The 13145-nt window shown below is 31.3% G+C and overlaps 1 protein-coding gene across 5 annotated transcripts; it reads left to right on the top strand.

The window, feature by feature from the left end:
- Positions 1-510: 510 nt before the first annotated feature.
- Positions 511-9038, top strand: LOC113005292. 5 transcript variants are annotated; one of them, XM_039450350.1, is made up of 8 exons: positions 3862-3969; positions 4121-4212; positions 4280-4333; positions 4563-4783; positions 5150-5309; positions 5389-5526; positions 8618-8744; positions 8893-9038. In XM_039450350.1, the coding sequence occupies exons 2-7, from the start codon at positions 4155-4157 to the stop codon at positions 8659-8661; spliced, it is 675 nt and encodes a 224-aa protein (XP_039306284.1). In that variant the 5' UTR covers positions 3862-3969; positions 4121-4154; the 3' UTR covers positions 8662-8744; positions 8893-9038. The 5 variants fall into 5 exon arrangements, with proteins under 5 accessions (XP_039306282.1, XP_025996428.1, XP_025996429.1 ...); XM_039450349.1 differs by lacking the exon at positions 8893-9038 and adding an exon at positions 8059-8203; XM_026140643.2 differs by lacking the exons at positions 5150-5309; positions 5389-5526; positions 8618-8744; positions 8893-9038 and adding exons at positions 537-2849; positions 3118-3355; positions 3527-3697 and having other exon boundaries at positions 4563-4649.
- Positions 9039-13145: the final 4107 nt, after the last annotated feature.

Below are 13145 nucleotides of genomic sequence, written 5' to 3'. Positions count from 1 at the left end.
CAATATAACTTGGTTATAAAACTATTATAAAACTCCGTTATTTACATGTAATACTACCGAATAATAACATAACTGCAATGTTGCGTATTACCTAACAATTATTACATTGACAGTATGATGATGTTATATAATTTGAATTACGCGGGATTCCAACCTAATAGCATTACATTGCACGCTTCCGTTCTTTCCGTTGGTTCTCATCATAGGAGAAGGACGCCTTTGCAACTCCTGAAGATAATCCAAGGAAATCTTGTCACTTTTTTAATCAAACTGTAATTCATTGAACGTAATGTAAAGGTACGAAGTTTTCCCATTTTTATTAATTTATATAATACTTATATGAAATATGAAGAGTACATTAAGATAAAATTTGCATAATTAAAGGTTAGAATCGAAAGTCGCATATACAATCAGAGATTGGCACAATTGTTTTCAAAGTAAAATACATTTTTCCCTTGATGTCCCACGTTAAATTGTTTTAAGTGTGACAATTGCAAAAAATTATACTAATATTTTTTAACATTTAAAATTTATTAATTCTTTAATTAATTTCATTTTCATGTAACATATTTTATTGCATTTGTTCTTCTTCATGTAACATTTAACAAAACTAAATTTATTTTACATATAACGTAGTTTTTATTCAACAGATTTGTGCTATCTTATCATGCCTAAAGATGTACGATTTTTATCTAAGAGATGTTATAATCAATTAATTAAAAACGTATTAGATTCTATCGATGTTTTTCCTTTACAATCAATTGTTTCGACATCTGGTTCAATAAGCGAATCAGCATGTACTTCTGAAAAAAACAATGTGTTACGTACTACATGCAATACATTGGATACAGAATGCCAAGTAAATGACGTAATAGAATCGCTATCAGAAAGCGACAGAGAACATAGTTTTGAATTAGAAAATGCTCTTGATTTGACAAATATTGATAATGCTCTTGACTTGACAAATTCTGATAATGTTCTTGACTTTACAAATATTGATAATACTTTTGGCAAAAATTTAAAAGAAGATTTCCAAACATTAGTTGTTGAGGACAATATTGCTCATAGTACTGTAAATAAGTTACTTAAAATTTTGAAAAAACATGGTCATTCTGATTTATCTACTGATGTTCGGGTTTTAATGGGATCACCGCGAAATGCATCCATAAATATAACATTTTTAGACAAAGGTCATTATGTACATTTTGGCATTTCATCTGGTCTCCAGCGAAGCATAAACATGTATTCTGCATTTATAAAAAGTAATCATTTAAAATTAAATATTAATATAGATGGTTTACTTATTTCCAAAAGTTCCGGTAGTCAATTTTGGCCTATTTTGACGTCTATTGAAGGCATACATGTTTATACATCACCATTTATAATTGGTATATATCATGGTATGTCGTAACCGAATGATGCAAACAAATTTTTAGCTGATTTTGTGAACGAATTTGTCTTTCTTTCTCAATGTGGTTTACTTGTTTCTAATAAGAGATATACTGTTAGTATTAACGCAATAGTATGTGATGCACCAGCCAAATCATTTATAACATGTACGAAAAGGCATACTGGATATTTTTCATGTTCAAAATATACACAAGAGGGTGATTTCAGATGTAATAGAGTAGTTTATCCTGAAACTCGTTGCACTTTACGTTCAAATAATACATTCAAAAATCGAGCTCAACCCGAGCATCATACTGGTAATTCTATACTAGAGAAGATTTCCATTGGTATGGTATCGCAAATTCCGTTAGACTACATGCATCTTGTTTGTTTAGGTGTTGTGAAACGATTGCTACAGTGGGTTAGAGGTAGTAAAAATATCAGATTATCAGCAGAAAATATCAAGAAAGTTTCCGATCATTTAATTGCAATCAAGTCCTGCATACCATCAGAATTCGCAAGAAAACCTAGAAGTTTATATGATATCGATAGATGAAAGGTTACCGAATTTCGCCAATTTTTGCTCTATACTAGCATTATCGTTATGAAATCAGTATTAGCACCTACGTTTTATAATCATTTTCTTTCTTTGAGTATTGCAATAAGAATATTAATTGATCCACAATTATGTATAATATTTAACGATTATGCACATTCATTATTATTGTGGTTTGTGTCAAACTATGGTACTATTTATGGTGATGAATATGTTTCACACAACGTACATAATTTACTCCATCTTTCGAAAGATGTCAAAACGTTTGGTTGTTTAGAAAACTTTAGTTGTTTTAAATTTGAAAATTATATGCAGAAAATAAAAAAAAATTACATAATTCTAGAAAGCCATTGCAGGAATTGTCTAATTGCGTATTCGAAGAATTACTAATTCCAATTCAACCGTGTCGTGTGGAACAGCATCCGATCGTTATTTACAAACCAAAATCGATGAACAATATATCTTGTGTGCAATTTAAAAACTTCAAAATTTCTACTAATGACATAGACAATTGCGTTTTGTTTCATGATGGATCTATAGTATTTATATCAGATATATTTGAAAATAATGACGTATTACTTATTCGAGCACGACGTTTTTTAAATCCAAAATCTGTATTTAGTATTCCATTCGCTTCGGAAAAACTTGGCATATTAGTAATATCAATGAATACTTCGGATATTATTCAAGTTCCAATAACATAAATACAAAAAAAAAATGTTTAAAAATAAAAAGCAATATCGACGCTGATTCGTATTTTGTAATTCCTCTTCAATTTTGTAATAATTAAATCAAATATGTAACAATTGACTTTAACATATTTACGTACATATGTTTCTGAGTATACAATCGTTTTTAAGATGAATAATGTACATTTTTTAGAAGGACAACAAATCTTTATATGGTAAGCAAAAGTTAACGATTTTATTAATATTTTTTAAATATTATATTTTAATTATGTAGTGATGTTATTTATTTTATTTTTTAATTTTTTACTGCTATTAAAAATTTCGAGTATATTTTTACACATTTATATATTAAAACAATTATAAATATTGATATGTATAATGAAAAATATTAAAGCAATATTTTTGAAAAATATATATAAAAATTGGTATTTTTGTTTAAGTAAAACTTATTAGCAATTTGTGTACATTATTGGTTTTTTCTAGATTTGTTATACATACAAAATGACTTCTTGTTCACAAAATAATGAATACGCAGTGGTCCGTTTTTTATCGGACTGTACATACTCAGAAGTGCCAAAAAAATGGCTTATTAAAAATGTCGACAGTTTTATGTGCTGGTGGCCACCACAAAATTCAAACACTGCAACGTTAATCGCTAATTGCGTAAATCCTAATTACGACTTGTGGAATAAATATGAAGTAGAGGTAGTAAAATATTGTTGTAAGTATGTCTTTTACTTCGGAGATACTTTTTTGTAAAATTTCAGTAATGTTATACTAAAATACTCTTTTCAAATTTTAATTGAAACCGCAGTATTGAAAATTATGTAGACTTTTACTGTGTAGAATTGAACACTCTTTACAAAGTATTACTGATTTCTTTTTATTACAGCTTCTCTTGAATCGGCGCGAAAAAACGCTGCAGACGAACTGTACCACACGAGAGATGAGGAACGATTTGGCCGAGGCAAAAGGCAGCACGTTCCTTATCAACCATATACAACAACATCCGACGAAGACTGTGAAAAGCAAAAAGAATACGAGAGTGCTGCAAGAAACAAAAGTACGTATGTGTCTATTAATGTGGTTATGTTTTACATTAAAATATAGTAATATAGTTTAGTAACTTTCAATATTTAGAAATCTAGTGTAAATATAAGCTAATTTTTTTATAATTATGTTAAATCTAACCAATTATTTTAGTCTTATATAAGTTTTTTTTTATAGAAAAACGATTGCAATCAAATTCTATTATGTCGAAAATACCATCATGTCCAGACAATTTTGGATCAATTGTACAAGATGGTACTGGCAAAAGTACACCTACAGAATTAAGTAAGTAATAATTGATACATTAAAATACACAAGTATATGCTGAATGGTTTTGTAGCAATTGAATATTATTGTTGTAATAGGCTTTTGTAGATTATAATTGTATAAAAATTGTAATTATAATTTTATATAATAATTATAATCATTAATACAGCTCCAAAAGAAGTAGATCCACTGATTATTCGTGAATGTTTACCAGACATGCAAGATCTGAACAAGAATTCAATATACCTATAATAATAGAAGGTATATTATATTAAAATCGACAAAACTAAATTTTAGCAGTAATATTACATAAATAAAATTATTTTAGACTCTGTTTCTCAACTTACGCCTGTCAACTTAAAGGAAAGCCTGGGTTTAAAAGGTACATATTTTCTTTATATATATTATTTTACTTATTTGAAATATTTTAATTATTTAGATATATGTATAATTAGATTATTTTAAAATATTTGTATCTTTTATGAGTAAAAATCTGTGTGTGTGTGTGTGTGGGTGTGCGTGTGTGCGTGCGTGCGTGCGTGCGTGCAATTTAATCAAGCTGATTAGAGTTGAATATTCTGAATATTTATTGATTGCCCATAATGTTATAGAAACTCTTAAAGATATAAAACGCATGGTAGCGGGATGCAGCGTGATATTAAGAGATAATAACGAACGGTTAAAAAAACTGGAGGATGCAATTAAAAACCGTACATTACAGGTGGCAAATGAGGAAAATTTTATTGTGCAATGTTTTCCTATCAGCTCAATTGAGAACATAAAAAATATGAAAAATATGTTGACAGATACTAAAGAAACAAATACACAATTCGTAAGTTTTTATATTTATGTGAATTTTATATATTTCCTAATCGTAACTTTACGAATAGTCATATAACAATTATCAGATTCGTATATGCCTTGCTTATATTTTGTTTTTTTTCGTACGTTTTTTGATATCTCAGACCTTACCATTGGAAACGAAAATTTACGTCAAAGTTGACACACATAAAATTCGCATCATACTATTCTAGAATAAGCAGATTAACAATTGCAAATATAAGATTACAATTTAACCCATAACATAATTTAATTTAATTTAATTAATTGTAATTGCAATTGTATTGTATTTGAGTGTACATTTTTACATGCGTCAGTACATTTAATATGAATTACTAATAAAAATGTGTTTTTATAGAAAAGATTTTTACTGAAAATTGGCGGAAGCAATCCACGGGATAACATCCAACGGATTTTAAAGAATATTTTTACAAATAAATGTGCTATGGATTGTTCATGGAAAGAAAGAAAAGAAAATTTAAAAATCTGTAATCTTCAGTTAACCAAGATTATGAAAAGTATGTATTCAGATATATAAAAAAATCTTAAATTAAATTTTATAAATAATTTACTTTAATTATTTTATCTCTTTTCAAGGAGAGGTTTTGTCGCGTCACGTCAGTCTCACGCGGAATTCGATAACATTGTGGCAGAATGGTTTCGATTTGCAATGCAACGCCAACAACGAGAAAATAAGGAAAATGTTGCTGATGCGCATTAATATATTATCGTATTGTACGTATTAATTAGCGTTATATTAAAATAACACTTCTTATTTAAATGTTAAAATGTTTGACATGATAATTAACGTTTTAAAAAATGTTATGTAGTTGATAATGACTACATTCTAACGCATTTTTATTCCTTTATACACATACATTTACAGATGTACATACCAAAGCATTAATTATTAATAATATTGATAAAAGTGTACTTTTTGAAATTAAATATCTTTAAATGGAGCTGCACTTTTTGTACACTTTGTTCGTATGAAGCATTAGTTAATAAAATCTGTATACAAAAGCTGATATCAAAATTATATATCAGAAATTTTGGTGTATGTGTATAAAGGATTATATTATGTTATTGTGACACATTAATTTGTAATTCTTGAGATTCGATTTAAATTTTATTTTTGCTCATAACTGCAAGATTTGCTATGATCTCAGTAGATAAAATATGCATTATACCTACAGCAAAAATAATTATTAACAAATTGTATTTTTGTTCTTTAAGACACTTTTGTTTTAATATAATTTCAGTAGAAAAAATATGCAGTATGTATGCAGTAAATATAATTACTTACACATTACATTTTTCCACGTGTTTCTTTTTATTATATTAATATATATTTTGTTAAAACTTTAATAAACAGAGAAATTTAATATATGTTAAAAAATCTTTTCTCGCAAGTGTTTTCCTAAAATTTCAACTTTTACATATTATTTCTAATACTAAATGCACATAATGATGCACATGTTATTTATATGATATGCACTTTCATAACTTGAATTTTGAATGTTATTGACAGATGCCGTAAAATAAGTCTTATATATAATTTATAACATAAATTATTCCATTTATGTGATAGAATAGATAAAAATTATATGTATACATATTTTTAGCATTCAAATGTGTAAAGCAAAATAATTATTTCACGTTTTATTTTAAAAAATATATATAAACGAGAATGTTAACCTATTACATCAATGATGCAAAAAATATATTAGGAGTACAAATTGAAAACCGCCGTTTTTTGTCAAAATTTGAGGATTGATTGTTGAAAAATGGTTACATACTTATTCTTGAAAGTATTGTCGCTGGCCACTACTTTCTCCCACCTTTCGGCAGCATACGAATCCCGCGTCGAAAAAACTGCTCGTCTTTTGCGGCGATCCACGAATCGACCCAGTTTTGGCCTCTTCGTAATAATGGAAGTGCTGCTCAGCCAGGCCATGCGCCATTGATCGGAACAAGTGGTAATCTGAAAGGGCGATGTCAGGAGAATACGGCGGATGAGGTAAGACGTCCCATTTCAATGTTTCCAGATAGGTTTTAACGACCTGGGCAACATGTGGCCGAGCGTTGTCGTGCAGCAACATCACTTTTTCGTGTCTTTGCTCGTATTGTGGCCGTTTTTCCTGCAATGCTCGGCTCAAACGCATTAGTTGTGTTCGGTAGCGAGCTCTTGTGATGGTTTCACCCGGTTGCAACAGCTCATAATAAATCACGCCGAGCTGGTCCCACCAAATACACAGCATGAGCTTCGAGCCATGGATGTTTGGCTTGGCCGTTGATGTTGATGCATGGCCGTGGTAGCCCCACGATTTTTTTCGCTTTGGATTATCATAATGAATCCACTTTTCATCGCCGGTTACAATACGATGCAGAAAATCCTTCCGTTTTTGCCGTTGGAGCAGCTGTTCGCACGCGAAAAAACGCCGTTCGACGTCTCTCGGCTTTAATTCGTATGGCACCCAGTGTCCATGCTTTTAGATCATTCCCATGGTTTTCAAACGATGTGAAATAGCTTGTTGAGTCACGCCCAATAAATCTGCAAGCTCCTGTTGCGTTTGAGATGAATCTTCATTCAGTAATCTTCATTAAGTAAATAAAATAAAGTTTCCAATTGTGCGTCTTCAAACTTTTTCACCTGTCCGGGACGCTCCTTGTCTTCTATGCCGAAATCACCACTTTTGAAGCGTTGGAACCATTCTCGACACGTTCTTTCACTAATGGAAGCCTCACCATAAGTTTTTACAATCATTCGACGCGCCTCAGCCGCAGATTTTTTCAAATTGAAGACAAAAAGCAAAACTTCTCGCAAATGACGCTTATTGGGCACAAATTTCGACATTTTCGATCACAAAAAAAATATATAACGCCGATAAAAATTCAGAACTGCAATGATAAGGAATTGTTGCCAGATGCCCAACCTTACATTTAAAATTTTTGATCTAACGTTTGGCGCCAGCATTTACCGCTGGCGCCATCTACTGGAAAACGGCGGTTTTCAATTTGTTCTCCTAATATAATATTGTTCTATTAAAGTATAATATATATTGTATACATTAAAGATACGAAATACTGTTTGCCAACTAAAATTAATTTTACTATAAAAATATAATAAAAAAGTATATATTTTTATTTGAGATGGAATGTTAAAAATGCCTTTTTTAATAAAAATAAATTTGTAATATCAATTATTTGTAATAAGTTCTTCGAACGTTTCTTGTTTATTATAGAATAAAAATACACGTGTTGCAGATCCTGATTGTTTTCTACAGATAAGGTCTTTTGCACATACTAATTCTAGAGAAGGTCTTTGAATTATTTCAAAGCAAAAGCAAATTTTTGCTTTCGTTTAAATTAATTCAAAAACATTCTCTAGAATTAGCATATGGAAAAACAAGTAAGTTCATTCAATAACAATAAAAATTACAGTAACATACCAGTAATATGTAACAGCAATATAGCAGCCATTAAAGTTATATTGCAGCAATGTAATACTGCAACAAATATTTGTTTAATTATATTAATGTTATATTACTGTTACGTAACATTTTAAGTACCTTATTATAGTACGTTACTATAGTTTTACAAGATTTTATATTTATGTTATATAACTGTAATATTTTGTGAGTGGGAAATTACAACTAACGTGAATGTTACATGTAATGGTCTTGTTATATTACTTGTTATATTCCGTTTTATAACAATCTAACATTTATATATCCGTGTTTGCTAGGAATCAGCCATAATACACGATAAGTAAATTAGTTTTACTTTAATTGTATAATAAATACATTTTGTTTTAATGTTACAGTTTCTGGACACGTACACAATTCCCTGGTGTTATTGGAGCAATAGATGGAACGCATATAGCAATTGTTCCACCAAATGCTGAGAGAGAACATCTCTATATTAATCGAAAATTATATTATTCATAGAATGTACATATAACATTACCTTTTAATATAACAAAACTATAATATATCAAAATAAATTATAAAATGAATAAGAAAGTTATATTGATATTAAGTATACTTATAGTACACGGTAAATTCTACGAAGTAATTTAATATATTTATAAATTTGTAGGTATCGGATTACGAGGGTAAAATTTTGGCCGTGAATGCTGCACATGGTGGAAGAACACACGATGCCAGAGTTTGGAGAGCATCTCTTCTATCTAATCATTTGCAAGATATGTATGCAAGAGGACGAAAAGATGCTTGGCTTTTAGGTAACAGCAAATTTAATTGTACAGTAGGGTTTCTTTTGTTACAGTCTTATTGTCAGCAATACATTTTTTGATGTAAAATAAAAATATAATAAATTGTATTATATATATGCTTTGTATACAGGTGATAGTGCTTATTTGCTATTGCCGTATTTAATGACACCTAAATTGAATGAACCTGAAGGTACACCATCAGCAAGATATACACAGTGCCATGTCCAAACTCGGTCTTGTGTAGAACGATGCATAGGTATCTTAAAGGGGAGATGGCGATGCCTCAGAAAAGAGAGAACTCTGCATTACACATCAGAAGTTGCAGGTATAGAAAAAGCATTATATATGTTCGTATAAACTTTCTTCATATAACTAATAATTTAAATTGAGCATATGGTTGAAAAAAAAATTCAAAAAGTTAACAGTTTGCACTAAATGATACATAGAATATTTTATATGTATATATATATATATATATATATATTAATTTAAACGTTATATACATATATCTATATAACACATATTTTTAGCTCGAATAGTTAACGCTGCCTGCGTTTTACATAACATCGCTATTCGGTGGAGGCTTCTGGAACCGAACTTGTACTACGATGAAATAGATGAAGAACTTCCAATAATGAATGAAGATGTGGCAATAGAAAATGGGAATGAAGTTCGACAAAAGATCATTAATACGTACTTTCAAAATGATATGCCATTACAATTTTGAAAATATTCACAAGGTTTATAACTTTAATGTATACAGGGTAAATAAAACTTTTAAGAATTTTGTATAATATAATGTATAGTATTTACCAATATTTTCTTATTGATAATAAGAACTATTATACTGCAAGCAGTTTATTGCAAAATCTTCATTATTGTTTATATAAATTAATAAGATTCTGTTCTGTTTGTCTATAATAATTTTATTTCTCTATACTTATGTTTGACAATTTGTAACAAAACATTGCACTATTATTACTTAAAACCGTATTATACTTAAATGTGAAACATAAAGTTTATAACATAAAAGTTAATTATTATTATTTAAACGTTGTAACGTTACGTCCCTCCGCCGCGCCACCACTCCGGTCCGAACGCCGAACGCAACGCGTAAGACCGAGCACGTGCACGCGCTCAGGGGGTCAATCATGTAATTTCACGTGGAACTTTTCACGTTTCACTTTTCACTTTTCACGTTTCACTTTTCACTTTTCATTTTTCATTTTTCACTCATAGAGAGTTCACGTGAATCTTTTCACACATAGCGATTATGTATGAATAATGCGCGGAAGTTTAGTTTAGGATCCGAAATTCACCATTAGAGACTCTATCATTGCAACTATCAAGCGATCGTGAAAAAAGTTTCTACCTGCTTTTACAGTATAACTTCTACTGTAAAAATTTTATTATATAAAAAAAATTGTAAAAAAAATATTCATAAATAAATAGCAATATTTCTTAGTTATATTGCATAAACTTAATTTACAAATATAATATATATTACATTTATTTTTAATGATCCATATATTGTAACAACTATTTTATTATGTAGTAATCTAATACTCAAAATTACATTGTAATTTAATTCAAACATTGTTTTTCAAAATTAATTTTAATTAGTTTTTTATGTGTGCAAATTTTAAAGTAAATTAATTTCATTAGTCATTAAATTTAACTTTGTTTAATTAAAAAATATTGAATAATTTAGAATACGACCTTGATCAAAACTGAATTCTCCGCTCACACATGTATTTTCCAAATTTATAAGTTATAAACACTTACATGATTGATTAATATTCTATTTCACAAGACGCACCTTTCTTATATCATTGTGTATCAAAACGCGTTTAAAGTATATTTTTATCTAAATTTGCATTTGATGAAACCTCATTCTATATAATTATCAAAATATCAATTTGTCAAATATAAATATCAAATCTAATTACATCACAAAAGCATTATTTTTATTTATGTATTTTATCCTATCAACGCAATGCAATACCAAAAAGGTTAACCTCTTCAATAATACCTCTTCAAACTGTTACCACACTTTCATTCTTATTTCAAAATACATACAATTTATTAATTCCCTAAATTTTCACCTTTTCGCCATCACGGCTGATGGCGAAAAAGTTCACGTGAAAAAATTCATATTTCCGCTCATGAGTGAGTTACATGATTCCGTGGAATCGTACATGATCGTGCAGTTCACGTGAAACTTTTCACTTTTCACGTTTCCGCCCTAGGGGAAATGTTACATGATAGACCCCCAGCTAAGCTTGCCGCGATCACGCGCTACCATGCGTGCCGCGCGTCGCGTTCGGCAAGCGTTCCTACTCCGGCCGGCCCAACCGCGCGCGCTGATTGGTACTTGCGACCGCGCGGACCGCTATATAAGCCGGCATCAGGCAGCCGAAATCAGATCGCTCCAAGCCACCGATCTCGAACCTACTCCGCTCCTGCGCCGGGTATTCTCGACGCTCCTTAGCTTGGGCATTCTCAAGCACTTCCTCGGGAATGGGCATACTCGTCGGTCCTAACGGCTGGGAATACTCGGCCGATCCCATCCTCCGTCCGCGACGGGAATACTCGTCGTTTCCGCGGCTGGGTATTCTCGGCCAATAGGAACCGTCCGTCCCGCAATTCCGTTCGCGGGGATTCTCGAGACCAGCACCGTCATCGGGAATGCTCGACGCCGTCCTCTGGCTCATTCCGCAAACCTGTTCCCTACGGGGTGACAACACTCCGCAGGGAGAGACCGCTTAGGTCTCTACCGTCGACCGCTCTCGCGTATCGCGGAACTGTCCGCTGCGCCGCGCACTGCCGATTCCGCGATCGCAACCATCAGTCGCGCGGGCCAATCACGGCCCGTTTAACCGTAAGTTAAGTTAGCCGCTTCACGGCAACTCCAATCATTGCTTCCGAGCGCCTGGCGCATAATGCCTGTCCGTCTGTTGCTATAACTATCCGAGTCCGTTCTTTAATATTAAGTGACACCGCGAATTATATATTCTTGTCCGCGGAACCGATGATTGTTTAACCGAGCAACCCCGATTGCTACCTCCGAGCGCATAGCGCATAACACGTGTCCGTCTGTTTCCAGAGTTTCTAAAATCCGTTTCTTCTAGGCTGCGTTCAGATTCCTCATCCGGGTGCACCCAAGCATCTTTCTATCCTTGTTTAACATTCGGTAAACAACAAAGATAAAACGACATTTAGGTGCACCCGGGTGGGGAATTTGAACGCACCCCTAAGTGTTTAGATCTTAAGTACGCCGCGAATAAATTGTGTCTGTTCCTTTTAGTTTCACGCGGGTCGAACTATCGCGCAACCGAGCACTCCGGTGCCGCATTCATACGCGTGTATTTCAGTGTTATCCAATAACGATATCGGGACTGTATAATTATTTTGTATTAAACCAACGTCTCAAAATATATTCAAACTATTTCGTTTCCACTACCAAACCACGGCGTTATCATTTGACACGAACCCGGACATCCGGCGAGCACATCCGAGCAACCGATCCTGAACCTAAATCCCGTAACCAACACCGAGAAACTACCAGCGTTACAACGTGTATTTCTAAAATGTGGAACATAAAGTTCATAACATAAAAATTAAATTATTATTAATTAAACGTGTATTTCTTAAATGTGATATAGGTATAAAGTTTATAACATAAAAGTTAAATAAAGGTAAAATAAAAATTTGTACTTTATCTTATTTATCACACCTTATCACATTCAATATTGATAATAAAGCATAACAAAAATAGATGTTTTAATAAGAATAGAAATCTTTGATCATATTTAGATTACGTAAAATATGAAAGCGCTATTTTTTCAACTTCTTCTCTTAAACGTAAAATATTAAAATCAACATCATGTAAAATATCTTTATAAGTAGAATGAATGCTTTTTAGAAATTCAAATTTTTCTTTTTTTAAAAGTAATTTTTCTTTCAAGAGTTTCAATTTTTCTTGTTTTATTTGCATGTTTTCACGCATTAATTGTATTGCTGTACTGGAAGTATTTTCTTTCTTACTGATAGCTAAAAAAATTAAAAAATTTAAATGTAATATATTTATAAAATTTTATATTTTACTTTATTCTTT

The sequence above is a fragment of the Solenopsis invicta genome, chromosome 6, assembly GCF_016802725.1.
Source record: "Solenopsis invicta isolate M01_SB chromosome 6, UNIL_Sinv_3.0, whole genome shotgun sequence".
Lineage (NCBI taxonomy): Eukaryota > Metazoa > Arthropoda > Insecta > Hymenoptera > Formicidae > Solenopsis > Solenopsis invicta.
This window is presented reverse-complemented; position numbering and strand designations above follow the sequence as displayed.